The following is a 21,485-nucleotide window of genomic DNA, read 5'->3' as shown; positions in this document are numbered from 1 at the left end:
GTACGTGTACCTGAATGTAGGTCACCTTGAACTACTACTGAAAAAGGTGTGAGCAAAATCCAAATAAATAAATAAATAAACTGAAATGTCAAGACACAGAGGCTGCATTGGTAGAACACTGCCTGACGATGGGGCACACACTTGATCAATCGATGTTTGTGGCTGTGGAGAAAGTGGTTCCCTTGCCCAGAGGAGGAGATATGAATGTGTTGCTATGCAACAAGGAACGCTGCTGGATATGTTTTTTTTTTTTAAGACTATAATGCCTAAGGGTCTTAACTGTAATTGGGATTTTTAACGTTTCAGATATCATTCCCATGCATGTTTTTTAAGTGAAGGGAAAGGGAAATGGGACTTGATATACTGCCTTTCTGAGGCTTTTGCAACTACATTCAAAGCGGTTTACATATATTCAGGTACTTATTTTGTACCGGGGCAATGCCCACAGTCACAAGGAGCTGCAGTGGGAATCAAACTCAGTTCCCCAGGATCAAAGTCCACTGCACTAACCACTAGGCTACTCTTCCACTAGCAACATTCCATGTAGAATCTGAAATAGTAGCAACAGAATCTCAATAGTAGCAACATTCCATCTAGAATCTCCAATAGTAGCAACATTCCATGTAGAATCTCAATAGTAGCAACATTCCATGTAGAATCTTAAATAGTGGCAACAAAATCTCCAATAATAACATTCCATGTAGAATCTCCAGTAGCAGCACCATTCCATGTTCCACTGCACTAACCACTAGGCTACTCCTCCACTAGCAACATTCCATGTAGAATCTCAAATAGTAGCAACATTCCATGTAGAATCTCAAATAGGGAAAGGGAAATGGGACTTGATATACCGCCTTTCTGTGGTTTTTGCAACTATATTGAAAGCAGTTTACATAGTATATAGAGGTACTTATTTGTACCTGGGGCAATGGAGGGTTAAGTGACTTGCCCAGAGTCACAAGGAGCTGCAGTGGGAATTAAACTCAGTTCCCCAGGATCAAAGTCCACTGCACTAACCACTAGGCTACTCCTCCATTCCAGTGCATGTTCTATAATTTGTTTCATTATTTAGGTGAGGGCTTCTTCTGTTTATTTATTCATTTTTAAGTTTCTATAGACACAAGTCTTGGTAGATCATGTGATCGACTCGTCATTACGCTGGGCAAGTCTTTTTATTCCTCCAGCTTCTTAGATCTCCGCTCACAGCCTTTGGTTTCAGATGGTGTTTGCCGCACGTTTAAACCTGGAGTAAGAATTTCTACATGTCTTCAATAGTAGGTGGGTGGCATGAGCGTAAGGTTTTCCCACGTTTTCATTAATGTCAAACATCCTTTTTCCTTTTGTTAATTTTGGCGACTTGCAGAGACCCCGAAAGCAGGTCCGTGGGACCGAAATGCCGATAGGTCTCAGTAGGTGTCGGGTGTCTGAAGACTGAGACAGTGTTAGGTCTGCTTGGGCAGATAAGTAATCGCTCTTTTGTTGTAAGGACTTCTGGTACCTATTTTAAAATTTACATGGAGTACATTATAATATAGAGTTGAAAGATGAAAGTTAATGCAAGTGATGGATAAGAACTAGTAGGCTCAGGAGTCAGGTTCCAAGATGGCTGCCAGCACTTAGGAAGTTAGAGGAACTCACAATCTAGGGTATTCAAAATGCTGAAAAGACGAGGAAGGACGGCAGTTCGAGCTTCTCAGCCACCTTCCCCATTACCTGGACCAATGGACCGTTTTGTGAGGAACCCAGGACAGAGTTTGGAGATCGGGAGCGGACCCCTGATAGGAGTCGGCATTATGGAGGAAGTTTCGGCTGCCACCCAGGTCAACTCCTGTCGACATCGCTGGAGGAAGCTTCATCGCCGCTGGCACGGGAGTCGACTTCTCGACGTTGTCATCGAGGATGTGGTTCCTTGGAGTCGAGATGGGCCCGATTTCGAACTGCAGTTCGCGAACTATTGTCCAACACCGAGGAGGATCCCAGATATTTCTGTTCTGAGGAGTCTTGTGGTCTTCCTTCTGATCCCACTCCTTCGCCTGAAAGGAAGCTTTCTCCCCCGGAGAGTCTTTCTTTCTCCTTCTTTGTGCAGGAAACATCTGTGGCTATTCCCTTCCCTATGGTATCTGAGGATGAGCCCAGGGCCGAGATGTTCGAGGTCCTTGACTATCCTTCACCACCTAAGGAGTCCGCCCTTCTCAGCGCCAATGTGGTCGAGCCCGTTCCACTGGGGCAACCTTGACTATCCTTCACCACCTAAGGAGTACGCCCTTCTCAGCGCCAATGTGGTCGAACCCGTTCCACCGGGGCAAGAAGGGATGGAATTCTATTCCAGGTACTTCCTTATGCAAAAGAAAACAGGGGGGATGCATCTCATCCTAGACCTAAGGGGCCTGAGCAAGTACCTGGTCCGAGAGAAGTTCAGGATGCTTTCCTTGGGCACCCTTCTTCCAATGATTCAGAAAAACGACTGGCTTTGATCTCTGGACTTAAAGGATGCTTATATACACATCCCGATACTGCCAGCTCACAGGCAGTATCTTTGATTTCGTCTGGGAACGCAGCACTTTCAATATTGTGTGCTGGCTTTTGGTCTCGCGTCTGCGCCCAGGGTGTTTACCAAATGCCTGGCGGTAGTTGCAGTGTCACTATGCAGACTGGGAGTGCATGTGTTCCCTTATCTCGACGATTGGCTGGTGAAGAACACTTCAGAGGCAGGAGCTCTACAGTCCATGCAGATGACTATTCAACTCCTGGAGCTACTGGGGTTTGTTATAAATTACCCAAAGTCCCATCTTCTTCCAGTTCAGAAACTAGAATTCATAAGAGCTCTGATGGATTCACAGATGGCTCATGCCTATCTTCCAGAGGCGAGGGCGGACAACCTTCTGCCTCTTGTTTTCTTGGCCAGAGCGTCTCAGCAGATCACAGCTCGGCAGATGTTGAGACTGCTAGGCCATATAGCCTCCGCAGTCCATGTGACTCCCATGGCCCGTCTTCACATGCGATCAGCTCAATGGACCCTAGCTTCCCAGTGGTTTCAGGCTGCATGGGATCTAGAGGATGCAATTCAGCAATCTATTGATTTTCACAATTCCCTTCAGTGATGGACAGTTCGCTCGAATTTGACCTTGGGACGTCCCTTCCAAATTCCTCAGCCACAAAAAGTGCTGACAACGGATGCATCTCTCCTGGGGTGGGGAACCCATGTAGATCGGCTTCACACTCAAGGAGCTTGGTCCCTCCAGGAATCAGGTCTTCAGATCAATCTCCTAGAGTTGCGAGCGATCTGGAACGCTCTAAAGGCTTTCAGAGATCGGCTGTCCAATCAAATTATTCAAATTCAGACAGACAATCAGGTTGCCATGTACTACATCAACAAGCAGGGGGGCACCGGATCTCGCCCCCTGTGTCGGGAAGCTGTCCAGATGTGGCTATGGGCTCGCGCTCACGACATGCTTCTCCAGCCACGTATCTGGCAGGCGTAAACAACAGTCTGGCCGACAGGTTGCAACCTCACGAGTGGTCGCTCAACTCAGGCGTGGTGCGCAAGATCTTCCGAGCGTGGGGCACCCCCTCGGTGGTTCTTTTTGCCACTCAGACCAATCACAAGGTCCCTCAGTTCTGTTCCAGACTTCAGGCCCACGACAGACTAGCGTCGGATGCTTTTCTCCTTCATTGGGGGAAGGGTCTCCTTTATGCATATCCTCCCATACCTTTGGTGGGGAAGACTTTGTTGAAACTCAAGCAAGACTGCGGAACCATGATTCTGATAGCTCCTTTTTGGTTGCGTCAGATCTGGTTCCCTCTTCTTCTGGAGTTGTCCTCCGAAGAACCGTGGAGATTGGAGTGTTTTCTGACCTTCATTTCTCAGAATGAGGGGGCGCTTCTGAATCCCAACCTCCAGTCTCTGGCTCTCACGGCCTGGATGTTGAGAGCTTAGAAATTGCCTCTTTGGGTCTTTCAGAGGGTGGTCTCCTGAGTCTTGCTTGCTTCCAGGAAAGATTCCACTAAAAAGAGTTACTCTTTCAAATGGAGGAGGTTTGCCGTCTGGTGTGACAGCAAGGCCCTAACATAGTAACATAGTAGATGACGGCAGAAAAAGACCTGCAGGGTCCATCCAGTCTGCCCAACAAGATAAACTCATGTGTATACCTTACCTTGATTTGTACCTGTCTTTTTCAGGGCACAGACCGTCGAAGTCTGCCCAGCACTATCCCCTCCTCCCAACCACCAGCCCCGCCTCCCACCACTGGCTCTGGCACAGACCGTATAAGTCTGCCCAGCACTATTCCCCGCCTCCCACCACCGGATCTGGCACAGACCGTATAAGTCTGCCCACCACTATCTTCGCCTCCCAACCACCAACCCCTCTTCCCCCCACCGGCTCCACCACCCAATTTTGGCTAAGCTTCTGAGGATCCATTCCTTCTGCACAGGATTCTTTTATGTATATCCCACACATGTTTGAATTCCGTTACCGTTTTCTTCTCCACCACCTCCCGTGGGAGGGCATTCCAAGCATCCACCACGCTCTCTGTGAAAAATACTTTCTGACATCTTTTTTGAGTCTGCCCCCCTTCAATCTCATTTCATTTCATGTCCTCTCGTTCTGCCGCCTTCCCATCTCTGGAAAAGATTTGTTTGCGGATTAATACCTTTCAAATATTTGAACATCTGTATCATATCACCCCTGTTCCTCCTTTCCTCCAGGGTATACATGTTCAGGTCAGCAAGTCTCTCCTCATATGTCTTGGAACGCCATACCATTCTCGTAGCTTTTCTTTGCACCGCTTCAATTCTTTTTATATCCTTAACAAGATACGGCCTCCAAAACTGAACACAATACTCCAGGTGGGGCCTCACCAACGACTTGTACAGGGGCATCAACACTTCCTTTCTTCTGCTGGTCACACCTCTCTCTATACAGCCTAGCAACCTTCTCGCTACGGCCACCGCCTTGTCACACTGTTTCGTCGCCTTCAGATCCTCGGATACTATCACCCCAAGATCCCTCTCCCCCTCAGTACATATCAGACTCTCCCCGCCTAACACATACGTCTCTCATGGGTTTCTACTCCCTAGGTGCATCACTTTGCATTTCTTCGCATTGAATTTTAATTGCCAAACGTTAGACCATTCTTCTAGCTTCCGCAGATCTTTTTTCATGTTTTCCACTCCCTCCCGGGTGTCCACTCTGTTACAAATCTTAGTATCATCCGCAAATAGGCAAAGTTTACCTTCTAAACCTTCGGCAATGTCACTCACAAATATATTGAACAGAATCGGCCCCAGCATCGATCCCTGAGGCACTCCACTACTCACCTTTCCCTCCTCCGAGCGAACTCCATTTACCACCACCCTCTGTCATCTGTCCGTCAACCAGTTCCTAATCCAGTTCACCACTTCGGGACCTAGATCCTCGCTCTTGTCCTACACAGACCCTGCTTGAATACCTTCTACACTTATCAGAGTTTGGTCTCAAGACCAACTCCGTAAGAGATCACCTTAGTGCAGTTAGTGCTTATCATCAACGTGTAGAGGGTAAGCCTATCTCTGGACAGCCTTTAGTTGTTCGCTTCATGAGAGGTTTGCTTTTGTCAAAGCCCCCTGTCAAACCTCCACCAATGTCATGGGATCTCAACGTCGTTCTCACCCAGCTGATGAAGCCTCCTTTTGAGCCACTGAATTCCTGCCATCTGAAGTATTTGACCTGGATGGTCATTTTCTTGGTGACTGTTACTTCAGCTCGTAGAGTCAGTGAGCTTCAAGCCTTGGTAGCCCATGCTCCCTATACTAAATTTCATCATAACAGAGTAGTCCTTCGTACTCACCCTAAGTTCCTGCTGAAGGTGGTGTCGGAGTTCCATCTGAACCAGTCAATTGTCTTGCCAACATTACTACTACTACTATTTAGCATTTCTATAGCGCTACAAGGCATACGCAGCGCTGTACAAACATAGAAGAAAGACAGTCCCTGCTCAAAGAGCTTACAATCTAATAGACAAAAAATAAATAAAGTAAGCATTTTTTCCCTGTCCTCATACCCACCCTGCTGAACGTCAGTTGCATACATTGGACTGCAAGAGAGCACTAGCCTTCTATTTGGAACGGACAAGCCCCTTTAGATAGTCCGCCCAAATGTTTGTTTCTTTCGACCCCAATAGAAGGGGAGTTGCTGTCGGGAAACGCACCATTTCAAATTGGCTAGCAGATTGCATTTCCTTCACTTACGCCCAAGCTGGGCTGACTCTTGAGGGTCATGTCACGGCTCATAGTGTTCGAGCCATGGCAGCATCAGTGGTCCACTTGAAGTCAGCCACTATAGAAGAGATTTGCAAGGCTGCGACGTGGTCTTCAGTCCATACATTCACATCTCACTACTGCCTTCAGCAGGATACCCGACGCGACAGTCGGTTTGGGAGGTGGTGGAGAGGAAAACGGTAACGGAATTCAAACATGCGTGGGATAAACATAAAGGAATCCTGTTCAGAAGGAAAGGATCCTCAGGAGCTTAACCGAGATTGGATAGCAGAGCCGGTAGTGGGAGGCGGGGCTGGAGGTTGGAAGGCGGGGATAGTGCGGGGCAGACTTATACGGTCTGTGCCAGAGCCAGTGGTGGGAGGCGGGACTGGAGGTTGGGAGGCAGGGATAGCGCTGGGCAGACTTATACGGTCTGTACCAGAGCCGGTGGTGGGAGGTGGGGATAGTGCTGGGCAGACTTATACGGTCTATGCCAGAGCCGGTGGTTGGGAGGCGGGGCTAGTGCTGGGCAGACTTATACGGTCTGTGCCCTGAAGAGCACAGGTACAAATCAAAGTAGGGTATACACAAAAGTAGCACACATGAGTTGTCTTGTTGGGCAGACTGGATGGACTGTGCAGGTCTTTTTATGAGTCATCTACTATTTGTTGTTTTGAGTGAGCCTGGGGGCTAGGGATACCCCAGTCGTGAGAACAAGCAGCCTGCTTGTTCTCAGAGAAAATTAAGATACATACCTATAGCAGGTATTCTCCGAGGACAGCAGGCTGATTGTTCTCACATACCCGCCCGCTTCCCCTTTGGAGTTGTCTTTTCCTTCTTTGCTTTGTTATCGACCTACGAGACTCTCGCGCGACGGGCGTGAAGCTGATGGCCGCGCATGCGCAGTGCGCGCGCCCGCTCGAAGGCTCTAGCAAACTTTTGTTGCTAGGAAGATTTCCGATCATTGGGGCTGCCGTGGACGTCACCCAGTCTTGAGAACAATCAGCCTGCTGTCCTCGGAGAATACCTGCTACAGGTATGTATCTTCATTTTCTAGCACATCGCCAGCTAAAGTTTGCCAGCCAAATTGGGCCGACAAAATAGCAGGCCGATCATTGGCTGGTTTAATCATAACTGGCCGGCGATTAATATTGGCTTGGCCACTTGTTTAAACTGGACAAAAATAAACCGGATATTCATTGCCGGTCACCAATATCCAGTCTCGCAGTCTAGCACGGGAGTTAGCCAGGCCTTCCTCTCATACTCTAAATATTGGCCCAGCTGTCTTAACTTTAAGCACCAGGTTAACGAGGCAGCAGTCTAAATATTAGCTGGTGCCCCTTTAACTTCCAGGTCAGCGGACCTCCTCGGATATTCAATGCTTGGTTTAGGTCAGCCCACGACTAGAAGCAGCTTGCAAGCCACAGGGTGTGAATATTGATCCCTAAATTTCCAATACAGCAGAGAAAATAAACCTCAACCAGGGACACAGCCAATCACTGCCCAAGCAAGACTGACCAGTAATTCGACTCTGGGTGGACCAGATGGTCTTTTGGTAGCGGTAGTAACAAATAAAAAACTATTTCTGTTAATGATGCACTTAGGGAATAGAAATCCACGGGAGACGTATGTGTTAGGCGGGGAGAGTCTGATAGGTACGGTGGAGAGAGGGATCTTGGGGTGATAGTATCTGAGGATTTGAAGGCGACGAAACAGTGTGACAAGGCGGTGGCCGTAGCTAGAAGGTTGTTAGGCTGTATAGAGAGAGGTGTGACCAGCAGAAGAAAGGGGGTGTTGATGCCCCTGTATAAGTCGTTGGTGAGGCCCCACCTGGAGTATTGTGTTCAGTTTTGGAGGCCGTATCTTGCTAAGAATGTAAAAAGAATTGAAGCGGTACAAAGAAAAGCTACGAGAATGGTATGGGATTTGCGTTACAAGACGTATGAGGAGAGACTTGCTGACCTGAACATGTATACCCTGGAGGAAAGGAGAAACAGGGGTGATATCATACAGACGTTCAAATATTTGAAAGGTATTAATCCGCAAACGAACCTTTTCCGGAGACGGGAAGATGGTAGAACGAGAGGACATGAAATGAGATTGAAGGGGGGCAGACTCAAGAAAAATGTCAGGAAGTATTTTTTCACGGAGAGAGTAGTGGATGCTTGGAATGCCCTCCCACGGGAGGTGGTGGAAATGAAAACGGTAACGGAATTCAAACATGCGTGGGATAAGCATAAAGGAATCCTGTGCCGAAGGAATGGATCCTCAGGAGCTTAGTCAGGATCGGGAGGTGGGGCTGGTGGTTGGGAGGCGGGGATAGTACTGGGCAGACTTATATGGTCTGTGCCAGAGCCGGTGGTGGGAAGCGGGACTGGTGGTTGGGAGCATAGGAGCCAACTTTTCAAAATTATTGGGGGTGCTAAGCCCAATGGAAATGACCTCTCCCTGGACACATACAAGGAATTTTCTCAATATTGGGGGTGCTCAAGCACCTACAGCACCCACAGAGTCGGCTCCAATGGTTGGGAGGTGGGGATAGTGCTGGGCAGACTTGTACAGTCTGTGCCAGAGCCGGTGTTTGGAGGCAGGGCTGGTGGTTGGGAGGCGAGGATACTGCTGGGCAGACTTATACGGTCTGTGCCAGAGCCGGTGGTTGGGAGGCGGGGCTGGTGGTTGGGAGGCGGGGATAGTGCTGGGCAGACTTATACGGTCTGTGCCCTGAAGAGCACAGGTACAAATCAAGGTAGGGTATACACAAAAAGTAGCAAATATGATTTATCTTGTTGGGCAGACTGGATGGACCGTGCAGGTCTTTTTCTGCCGTCATCTACTATGTTACTATGTTACTATGACAGAGCTCCATCAATGTAAATAGCACATTCTGAAAGGCAAATCTACGTATGAAATTTAATTTAATACAGTGTCTTATAATCCGCAGCTTTCAGCTAAAGACTGTATAGAGTGAAGTCCAAACAGTATTAGCACAGGTACAAGATACAACGTGAATCATATCAACCAAACAATATACCCCTCCCCCTCCAACTTCCACCATCTTAACCCTCAGAATATGAAGAAAAATCAGTTGTTTCTGAAAAGTTGTATAATCTCTACCCACCTTAAAGTCCTCAGGAAATTTATTCCAGAACCCTGGCACCGCAGCAGAAAAACAAGCAGCCTGAGTCCACTGTAAACCCCCTTGTGGAGGGGTAATGCCAAATTAGTACCACTGCTGGATCTCAACATACACGCAGGTTGATAGGGCTGCAATAGGGTCTTCGAACGCTGAGCTCCTTTACCATGAAGCACCCTAAACAGCAAACAACTTAAAATTCATCCGAAACGCATCTGGTAACGAATGGAAAGCATAGAACGAAGATGTAACATGATCCCGCATCTTCCATAAAAGTAATCAAATGTGCCACCACATTCTGAACACATGGTAGATTTTTAAATTTAAATTGTGTTTCCTTAGCACTTTTCACTAAAATACAGTTGTGTGACTTGCTTAAAATCACAGAACATAGTGGGAGATTGGATTAGAACCTGCATCTTCAAGCCACAAATACATTCACTGAAATCACAGTATATACAGTATCCAGAAATAATGGGACCCCCAACATTTTTCCAGATAACCCCAAAATGTCCTACTGCAACGGGAAACTTCTGCCTGAAATTTGAAATAGTTCTGAGTTCTTTATTTTCCGACAGGATGGAGCCTCCAGTGTGTCGAGCTTGAGCTCTTAATTAACGAAACTCTAGAATTCATTGAGCCAACAGCTCAGTGGTGTTCAAGACTCCTTGAATATGTCAAGGTCGAAGGAGGACACTTTGAACAGAAATTGTGAATTAACTTAAGGGGCCCTTTACTAAGCCACGGCAAAAAGTGGTCTGCGGCAGTGCCAGCACGTCTTTTGGGTGTGTGCTGAGCCAGTTTTTGCCGTTTCCTGGAAAAGTGCCCTTTTTTAAGCAGTGGTGTAGCTACGTGGGGCCACGGGGGCCTGGGCCCCCGTAGATTTGGCCCTGGACCCCCCTGCCGATGACCCTCTCGATCCCCCTCCCGCCGCCGCTGTCGCCTACCTTTGCTGGCGGGGGATCCCAACCCCCGCCAGCTGAGGTCCTCTTCTTCCGGCTCAAGGCATCGTTCAGTTTCTGAGTCTGACGTCCTGCACAAAAACATAACGAAGCCTTGCACCAGAAGAAGAGGACCTCGGCTGGCGGGGGTTGGGTCCCTCGCCAGCAAAGGTAGGCGACTGCGGCAGCGGGGGAGGGTTGGCGGTGGGAGGGGTGTCGAGAGGGTCGCCGGCAGGGGGGTCAAAGTTGTTGTAGGTGGTGGTGGCGACAGCGGCAGGGGGGTCGGCAATGGTGGGGGGGGCTAAAATGTGCCCCCTCACCTTGGGCTGTGGACCCCCCTCCCGCTGAAGTCTGGCTACGCCCCTGTTTTTAAGGGGCCGGAAAATGGACGTGCAGAAAAGTAAAAACCAGCATGCATCCACTTTCGGCCTGAGACCTCACCGCCACCCATTGACTTAGCAGTAAGGTCTCATGCGCTACCCGGGTGGTAGGCTTGCAGCGTGCGTTCACTGCAAGTTTACCGCCGGGTAAGCAGCACGCGGTAGAAAATAGAAAATATGCTGTACCGCGTTTTTTCAGCGTGTGCTACATTCGTAATTACTGGCCAGGACACACAGTGGCTGGGCAGTAATGCTGATTTGGCGCACTTTGGTCGCGCGTAGGCCTTTTCATATCGTTATAAAAGGGCCCCTAAGAAAGCCCCCCCATTATATTCATGTATCTTCATACTAAATGTTTAAACAAGTAAAGAGTATTTTAAAGCTATGTAAGGGGTCCCTTTTTTTCCGGACACTCTGCATATATAATGTCACCACGATAGCCAATCAAAATAAAATATCTAAGTGATTTATACAAATCTTTGGAACAAGCAAGGGCATAAAAGGGAGGGACAGAAGGCAGCCCAGGTTATATTTATTTATTTTTTGCATTTGTATCCCACATTTTCCCACATATTTGTAGGCTCAATGTGGCTTACATAGTACCGGGAGGCGTTTGCCGGCTCCGGTGAGAACAAATACAAAGTGATATTGTGGTAAGATGAAGTTCTTGTGGCGCAGTCACATTTGGGGAAATGTGCAGCGGAGAAGTTGGATTATGTCCATTACGTACTTTAATTTTGATGTGTCGCAGAGGTCAGACATTTAGGTTGGATCGACAAGGTATACCTTTTTGAATAGGTCAGCTTTTAGTGATTTCCGGAAGGTTAGGTGGTCCTGTGTCGTTTTCAAGGCTTTTGGTAATGAGTTTTTTTTTGTTTGTTTTGTTACATTTGTACCCCGCGCTTTCCCACTCATGGCAGGCTCAATGCGGCTTACATGGGGCAATGGAGGGTTAAGTGACTTGCCCAGAGTCACAAGGAGCTGCCTGTGCCTGAAGTGGGAATCAAACTCAGTTCCTCAGTTCCACAGGACCAAAGTCCACCACCCTAACCACTAGGCCACTCCTCCACTGTTGCTACTATTTGAGATTCTACATGGAATGTTGCTATTCCACTAGCAACATTCCAAGTAGAAGTCGGCCCTTGCAGATCACCAATGTGGCCGCGCAGGCTTCTGCTTCTGTGAGTCTGACGTCCTGCACGTACGTGCAGGATGTCAGACTCACAGAAACAGAAGCCTGCGCAGCCTCGCAGCCTTCTACGTGTAGAATCTCCAATAGTAGCAACATTCCATGTAGAATCTCCAATAGTATCTATTTTATTTTTGTTACATTTGTACCCTGCGCTTTCCCACTCATGGCAGTCTCAATGCGGCTTACATGGGGCAATGGAGGGTTAAGTGACTTGCCCAGAGTCACAAGGAGCTGCCTGTGCCTGAAGTGGGAATCAAACTCAGTTCCTCAGTTCCCCAGGACCAAAGTCCACCACCCTAACCACTAGGCCACTCCTCCACTGTTGCTACTATTTGAGATTCTACATGGAATGTTGCTATTCCACTAGCAACATTCCATGTAGAAGTCGGCCCTTGCAGATAACCAATGTGGCCGCGCAGGCTTCTGCTTCTGTGAGTCTGACAGGACGTCAGACTCACAGAAACAGAAGCCTGCGCAGCCTTCTACATGGAATGTTGCTAGTGGAATAGCAACATTCCATGTAGAATCTCCAATAGTAGCAACATTCCATGTAGAATCTCCAATAGTATCTATTATATTTTTGTTACATTTGTACCCCGCACATTCCCACTCATGGCAGGCTCAATGCGGCTTACATGGGGCAATGGAGTTGTGTGCTTATGTAGGAAAAGCTGGATGCGTAAGTTGATTTGTATTTGAAGCCTTTGCAGCTTGGGTAGTGCAGGTTTAGATATGTTCGAGCAGGGGCATAGGCAGACTTCAGCGGAAGGGGGGTCCAGAGCCCGAGGTGAGGGGGCACATTTTAGCCCCCCCCCCCTGACGACGACCCTCTCGGACCCCCCCTCCCGCCGCCAATCCGCCGTCGCCTACCTTTGCTGGCGGGGGACCCTAACCCCCGCCAGCTGAGATCCTCTTCTTTCCGCAAAAGGCTTCCTTCTGTTTCTGACGTCCTGCACGTTGTACGTTCTGACGTGCAGGACGTCAGAAACAGAAGGAAGCCTTTTGCGGAAAGAAGAGGATCTCGGCTGGCGGGGGGAGTTTGGGGTCCCCTGCCAGCAAAGGACGGCGACGGCGGGAGGGGGGGTCGAGAGGGTTATCAGCATGGGGGTCCAGGGCCAAATCTATGGGGGCCCAGGCCCCACGTAGCTACACCACTGTGTTTGAGTAGATTTCGATGTGTTTCTTGCGGTAGGGAGGGACAAAGAGAAATTATTCTTGTGCTAACAGGACAGCAGACAGTGCTGAACTGCAGTGCTGAGCATTGTTCTGATTTTTCTTTCAGGTGGGCGTAAAACCATTGTATCCTGCACCAGGATCATTAACAAGACCATGACAATTGTGAATGACAGCTACTGTCAACACGTCCTGCGTCCAGAACCTCAGATTCGGCAGTGTAACTTCCATCCCTGCCAGGCACGGTAAGAGTTTGCTCAGGAGAAGAGCTGATCTCGCCATCACTTACCGTCACTGAGGTTTGTATATAACTGGGTTGTACAGAAGAGGCAGTGTGGAAAGCCCTTATAGTATTAAGCGTCCTACCGCACTATGAGACCCAGTTTATGTGCAATAAACAGGTCAGAATTTCATCCAGACTTCTACAAAAATGTGGAATTTAATTCAGTTCAAAGACCAAATGTGTGGAAGTATAAGCCATAGAGACATAAAAACCCAGAACATGAAGGCCAATAAGGACCATTAAACCGGTCCCATCTGCAGGGCCAGCTCAAGGGATTGTGGCACCCTCAGCTAGTTCACATTGAACCGGCCCCCTGCATTGCTTCCCCCCTTCATGAGTCCAGCATTTCTCTGCTCCCCCTCCCCCCCCCCACACGCATACAGCATCACTTCTTCTCCTCTCTCCCTCTTTCGCGATCCTGAAATCTTGTGCAAGTTACCAGCAAAAACTTGAACACAGACTGCTTTCGACCAGTTCTTCTCATTTTATCATAGTCTTCTTTTTTAAAGTTAAACGCTAACGTATTTTATTTCCTATGTATACTCACTTCAAAGCTAATATCAAATCCGATCATATTATGATCATTGTTATCCAGCGGCCCCAGCACCATTACCTCCGGCACCAGATCAGGCGCTCCACTAAGGGAGAGGGAAATGAGACTTGATATACCGCCTTTCTGAGGTTTTTTTTTTTGCAACTACATTCAAAGCGGTTTACATATATTCAGGTACTTATTTTGTACCAGGGGCAATGGAGGGTTAAGTGACTTGCCCAGAGTCACAAGGAGCTGCAGTGGGAATCGAACTCAGTTCCCCAGGATCAAAGTCCACTGCACTAACCACTAGGCTACTCCTCCACTAGCAACATTCCATGTAGAAGCCTGCCCTTTCAAATCAGTAATGCGGCCGCGCAGGCTTAGGACGTCAGACTCAAACAGAAGCCTGCGCGGCCGCGTTGCTGATCTGCAAGGGCAGACTTCTACATGAAATGTTGCTAGTGCAATAGCAACATTCCATGTAGAATCTCAAATAGTAGCAACAGAATCTCAATAGTAGCAACATTCCATCTAGAATCTCCAATAGTAGCAACATTCCATGTAGAATCTACAAATAGTAGCAACATTCCATGTAGAATCTCAAATGTGGAAAGGGAAATGGGACTTGATATACCGCCTTTCTGTGGTTTTTGCAACCTACAGTCAAAGCTGTTTACATATATTCAGGTACTTATTTTGTACCAGGGGAAATGGAGGGTTAAGTGACTTGCCCAGAGTCACAAGGAGCTGCAGTGGGAATCGAACCCAGTTCCCCAGGATCAAAGTCCACTGCACTAACCACTAGGCTACTCCTCCACTCCTAAGGACTAGGTCTAGAATTTTTCAGCGCTGACTATGGGAGACAGCCTGGCTATCTCCCGCGGTCTGAATATCAGGGCACATGTGCTTAGCGCACGCAGGTGGCAAGACTAACAAAGAAAACTTTAGCGTGTCCTGCATTAGGCTGTTTTTGCTGCGTTAGGCAGACAGTATCTAACGCAGCGTAGTAAAAGAGCCCCTTCGTCAAACACAGGGAATTTCAAAAAGAAACTATCGCCCACTGCAGGCACTCTCAATTTTAAATGAAGAAATGATTTCCTTCATAATTGTGTGGACGTTCCCACATCAGGAAATACTTGAAATTTTTAACACAAAACAAAAATCTTATTCTCCTTAAAATAAGCTTTTAACACCAGTCAGGAGTGTGACACATGATAATATGGCCACTTGGGTTGTCTTCAAGAATGTTGTTATATTAAAGGAATCAGTTACAGACAATAGATCCTAAGATCCCCTTCCATATTCTCCATTAGAAGGCAAATAATTACAATTAGAAATACTTATATTGCCCGAATCTGATATTGATAACACTTCCTTAAAATATTTCCTCAGCAATATGTCTGGTGACATGTAGGAAAATTCCATAATCACTTTAAATTGGTTCCCCAAAGTCTCCAGTTGTTTATGAAGAGCCAGTCTCTCTTTGTTCCCAGCTGCTTGCAAAGTTGAGATTCATGGGACCAAGATAACACTCTAAAGTACTACTACTACTACTATTTAACATTTCTAGAGCGCTACAAAGTGTACGCAGCGCTGTACAAACACAGAAGAAAGACAGTCCCTGCTCAAAGAGCTTACAATCTAATAGACAAAAAGTAAAGCATTTAAATTAAAAATATTTAAGCAGTCAAGCACAAGAGAACATTCACAGAAGGACTGAAGATGTTGAAGTAGACGATTTAACACCCATATCCTCCATCTTAACAATCATCTACTGCAAAAATTCACATAATTGAGATATTGGGTCCTTCAGCATCTCCTCCATTCTTCTGATCATCCTCCAAACATCAAGAAGAGACACTTCTGAGGAGGTTCTCCATCCACCGCAAGCTCTGCCGAAGCTGAATAAGAAACTGCTTTAGACATAGGAACACTTACAACTCTTTTCGGGGGTTGGAGGCTGTAGAGGTCTAGAATGTCCGCATACTTCTAAGGGATAGGAACCAACAGAGGAAAACACGGCCCTAAGAGAAGTTAAAGAAGAGTTAGGTGGAGTGGGAGAGGCCTATCTCCAAAACTCAGAAGTCCTGGGGTCAAGACCTGGTAATGGAGTCTCACCCTTCAACAAAACAACATATTTATCCACGGGGTCTGTTGCTCCCAGAGAACCAACCAAACTAGAGAGACTTAACCTCCTCTCCGGAACTGGTAATCACCACTTACGGAACTATGTAAGCCACATTGAGCCTGCAAATAGGTGGGAAAATGTGGGATACAAACGTTATAAATAAATAAATAACCTCCCATCTCCACGTCTCAAAATGCAGTACCTGAAAGTAGCAAAGTCCACAAGACTAAAATGTGATGTAAGTTTTCTGGCTCCACCTGGCTTTCAAATGGGCATTTCCCTTTGGGTATGAGGCCAAATGGGCATTTCCCTTTGGGTATGACTGTGAGGCCACACGCCACAGTCTGAGCACGCTCTTATCTCCTGACATCAGCCCTGCTTGATGACACCAGCAGACCGATGTGTGTTCTGAGCAGTTTCACCAGGTCAGAATTCCTCCTCCATCACTGCTGGACCTCTTGCGCTTTCAGCCAGTTATGCTTCTGCTCTTCTCCCAGGGGAACAGGCAGTTTAGACATGCTATGAGGCTCATTTTCAAAGCACTTAGCCTCCTAAAGTTCCATAGAAACCTATGGAACTTAGCCTCCCAAAGTGCTTTGAAAATATGCCTCTATATCTCCCAATGCTGGCCCTGCATAATGATGTCAGGGGGCCAACGAACATTGTTAGTGGCTTCACCCAGTCAGAACTCCTCCTCCAACACTGCCGGACTTCTCATACTTCCAGCCAGGTACTACCCCTGCTCTTCTTCCCTCATTAATTATCACATAGTTTGCAGAATATTGGTAAATATTGGATTGGATTTATTACTTATAACCCACCCTTATCCAGGGCGACAAACAAAAAAACACACATAAAATCACATAAAAACAAATACAATAGATTCATCAACATAACATAATTACAATAAAACTAACAGAAAAGTCAAAAATAAAGTCAATATATCTCCATATGCTGATTATTTCCTTAAGATAAATAAGTTGATGAATGCCAGCTGCTCAGGCTTGGTTTTATTGGTACATTTTCCATTTTTTTACCATGCTTTTCCAGTGCACAGCTAAATGACAAGGAAAAGCCAGAAGAGAACCATCAGGGAAGAACCTCGTTCTAGCTATGATGGTGTTTGGAAAAAAAAAATTTTTTCCAAATGACCCAAAAACAAATGTACTATTACGTAATAAATTATTATTATTATTGATAGATGTTACTGCAAAATGCTGAAAAAATTGGATGATCCCTGTTTTCACAGTCATGTCATACAGAAAGTGACCATTAAGATCCATTTTACATTATTTTTTATTTCAAATAATGACAAATCAAGCAAACCTTGTACAGAAAAACTAATTAAAATATGCACAATGCTATCATAGGAAACCTTTGGGTTTAAAAAGCAAACCCATGTGCATGTAAGGACTGGATAAATGAATTAAAACAAATCCCCTTAATATGTCATACTTGGTAGCAATAATGAAACAGTGATTGAATATTCATTTAGCAAGCAGCCTGGGCCAACAGATTTATTTTCCACTGAACATAATAGTATGCTGGACTGGACAATGTTGGCACATTTAGGGTTATGTTTACTAAGGTGTGTTAGCGTTTGTAATGCACCTTTAAAGTTAAGGCACGTTAAACGCTAACGTGCCTATACATTTCTATGGGCGCATTATCATTTAACGTGTGTAAACCATTAACGCACGTTAAAACCGCTGATGCGCCTATAGCGCACCTTAGTAAACATAGGCGTCAGACTGACTCTGGACAGTTCTGCGCAAAGGAAACCCATCCCTCATTAATCAATATCTTCTCTGTGCAATAGTAATAAAAAAAAAGGCAAGTGCATTTTTATAATATATCACTGCATTCCACAAAGCAAAAGGAGCAAGTTCCTACATGCCATCTTTTTTTGTTTTCATGTAGGCACAAGAAAAAAAACCAAGATTTTAAATGCTCCCAGGTTTCAATTTAATTCATATTTAATGTGGGATAAAATGCCATAAATAAGTAAATAAATAGATAGAAACTCTGAATGTTGAGCACCTGATTCTCATAATATGATGTCTGTTTAGTGGCCCTTTACCAGGAGAAAAAAGATCTCTGCACAAATGTAATAGTACTAGGGTATCCCTTTAACCAGCCCCTTCAAATGACACAGATACTACCTTGATATTTTTTTTTACAGTATCCTCCCCTCCCTCCCACCCACCTACCTATTCCAGACCTCCTTCCCGCTCCCCCGAGCCACAGGATGCTCTCCGGGCACATAACTGAAGCCACCCTGGTGGTCTAGTGGAGTCTTCGGGGCAGGACAGATCCATAGTCTTTCTTGCCCGCTGTCGGTGCTGATCCTCTAGCTGTTGCATCTTCTTTAAAATGGCTGCCGTGACTTCCAACGTTGGCCTCGCAGGTCTTCTTGCCTTCTCCAATGCAAACTTCCTTTTGGAGGGGGTGAAAAGAGGCAGGCTTTGAGCATGTGCAGGTTCTTAAAAGGTCCACTGCTGAGCTCTGACAATGGCTTTGAATTGCAGCACTGCTGCTGTCTTGACAGCCATGCTGGTGCTGCACCACTGCCAGTTGAATTATGTAGACTTAGGCAGATGCCTAGTGGTAGAGATGGGGGAAGCAGAAGACAGTTATAATGGCACCCCCTTGAAGCAACACATGCATAAGGCCCTGAAGTAAGCAGAGGCAAGCTCCTCTTTGTCCTGTATATGTGGTACCTGTACCTAAAACCAGGTCTGCCCATTGTCCCTCTCAGGAACAGAGGAAGTACAGCAGTGACTTACCATGGCAGGAAGAGCAGGATGCAGCTCACTATGGAGCAGCCTAGTGACTAGAGCAGCAGACAGAGTCAGGCAAGCCAGAATTCAAATCCTGCATCACCCACTATGCTCTTTGTGACCTTGCTAACTCACTTTGCTTTCCAGTGCCTATGGTGTCGTTTGCTAGTAAACTTTCATGGGCGGGGTAATACCTACTGGACCTGAATTCTGAGGCCCTTGAATTGAACAACACATTTAAATGTGGGGGGGTTTAGATGCCTGTATAGGACAGTGAGGAACAGTTTTTACAAGCCCAAGGGGCCAATCAAATGATTTGTAAGATTTTAAAGGCTGGCAGCTGGATTTGCAAACATGTGTTCCAAGACAGAGCCCCCAGCCCCCAACCTGCAGAGTAACATTGCATGTAGAAGGACCCCCCCTGCCCTCCAGTTTTAAATGGCTTCATGCTTTTCATCTGCACTCGGAGCACCAGCTGTCAGGAACACTGTTACGATCATCTGAAAGCATTCGACATGATCTCATAATAACTAGGGAAAGGGTCGTGGCTTCTTCCCATCTCCATTAGAGCCGGAATGGAGCAGTGAATGTGCCTCATTGCCCACAGAGCCATTCTGATATCAAGTATTGCTGTCTCCACCCATACCACACGCTTGAACTTTCCCTGGTTATGTATTTAGTTAACATGCTTTCAGCTGGAAACCATTCAGAAGCGCATTCTTTGCTTCTTGACTTTTTCCCACCCAGACACTGGAAACCTCTGTTTAGCCTGCTCTTTGGCAGCAAATACCTTCAAGAATCGTGATCTCTGTTCACGCTGAGAGGCTCTTGCCAAGCAGAGTGCTGGTCTTAGCCTTTAAACCAAACTCTAGCAGTGCTTTTGTGCGGTAGTGACCTCGTAAGGGTCATCTTGAACTTCTTAACTCATTGTACGAGAAGCAGGGTCTTTTTAAGCAGCAGCTAAGGACAGAATCCTATGGGTGTCACAGAACAGCCGCACACAGAGACCATCTGAGTTTTGGATTTTGCTCACACCTTTTTCAGTAGTAGATCAAAGCACACTGGGTGTTTCTCTGTCCCTGGAGGGCTCACAATCTAAGTTTGTACCCGTGTCTTGCCCAAGATCACAAAGAGCAGAAGTGGGATTTGAACCGGCCACCTCTGGATTGCAAGCCCTGGTGCTGTAACCACTAGGCTACTCTGCCACTCTCCTACCCAGTGAGCATGCTGTGGTAACTTCCAGATATCTGACAGGCCGAGGGCTGGAGACAGAGGTGTAGCTAGGTGGGGGTGCAAGGGGAATGGCTTCTCCTCCAAATGGATTTTGAATAAAATGGCACCTATGCGGATCAGCCCTTCAGCTTCATACCGACACCTATTTTACAAAAGGTCTGCTCCCCGGATATCCAAACCCGGCTACTCTTCTGGCTGGAGGAGGTCTCTTCTGAAACTGAGGCACAGGCAATCCTGATACCATACTTAGATTATTGTAACTCACTATTTGGGGGGCTTACGGAAAAACTGTTACAAAAACTTCAATTTTTGCAGAATATAGCAGCAAGATTGATTTACAGCCTGGGAAAGTACGAAAGAGCATCTCCACTGTTGAAGGAGCTGCATTGGCTTCCTGTATCTTCAAGACTGAAGTTTAAGCAAACGTGTATGATGTACAAAACACTGCACAGTCATAGTAACATAGTAAATGACGACACATAAATACCTGAACAGTCCATCCAGTTTTCCCCACAAGATAAACTCATTTTACATGGTACGTGATACTTTATATGTATACCTGAGTTTGATTTGTCCTTGCCTTTCTCAGGGCACAAACCGTAGAAATCTGCCCAGTACTGTTCTTGTACTAGAAGTTCTGAAGATTCTAGAATCCTGATTAGTAGCAACATTCCATGTAGAACCCCAAAGAGTAACATAGTAACATAGTAAATGACAGCAGATAAAGACCTGAATGGTCCATCCAGTCTGCCCAACAAGATAAACTCATTTTACATGGTATGTGATACTTTATACCTGAGTTTGATTTGTCCTTGCCTTTCTCAGGGCACAGACTGTAGAATTCTGCCCAGCACTCTTCTTGTACTAAGTTCTGAAGCTAACGTTGAAGCCCCTTAAAATTTATACTCCAGCCCATCCCTATCTATTCAGTTACCATCAGGGCGTAGACTGTAGAAGTCTGCCCAGCACCGGTTTTGCTTCCCAATTACCGGCGTCACCACCTAATCCCTGCTAAGATTCTGTGGATCCATTCTTTCTAAACAGGATTCCTTTGTGTTTATGCCACAGATGTTTGAATTCTGTTACCATTTTTATCTCCACCACCTCCCAAGGAAGGGCATTCCACGTATCTACCACCCTTTCCATGATGGATCTGGTAGACTAATTAATTATTTGGATTTCCCATCTTTTTCCTCAGGTAGAACGGAACACTGTTTGAAATTAAATTATCCGTCCTTTAAGGATGTTCGGAAGAAATCCATACTAGAGTTCCTTTTTACATCAGGGAGTTAGGCTTTGGAACAGGCTGCCTTTAGAAATTCCGAAAATAACAAAGTATTACTCCTTCAGAAAAGTGTTAAGTCTTTATTTTGTTTGATGAGAAAGATGTTTGTTAGGTTCAATGTATTAGATATGCAACTGTAATTAATATTTTAGATGTTTCATTTGATGAGAAAACGCAGGGGTTCA

General features: G+C 46.3%; 1 protein-coding gene across 1 annotated transcript in view; it reads left to right on the top strand.

Moving 5' to 3' along the window:
- LOC115462728 (A disintegrin and metalloproteinase with thrombospondin motifs 17-like) overlaps nucleotides 1-21,485 on the top strand; it is a 117,004-nt gene that overhangs the window by 56,602 nt on the left and 38,917 nt on the right. The window contains exon 9 of the mRNA XM_030192727.1: nucleotides 13,166-13,301. Coding sequence (XP_030048587.1) covers nucleotides 13,166-13,301 — 136 coding nt within the window. The remainder of the gene's footprint in view (nucleotides 1-13,165; nucleotides 13,302-21,485) is intronic.

This window comes from Microcaecilia unicolor, chromosome 1 (assembly GCF_901765095.1).
Source record: "Microcaecilia unicolor chromosome 1, aMicUni1.1, whole genome shotgun sequence".
NCBI lineage: Eukaryota > Metazoa > Chordata > Amphibia > Gymnophiona > Siphonopidae > Microcaecilia > Microcaecilia unicolor.
Note: the sequence above shows the minus strand (reverse complement) of the source record. Positions and strands in the feature narration are given on the sequence as shown.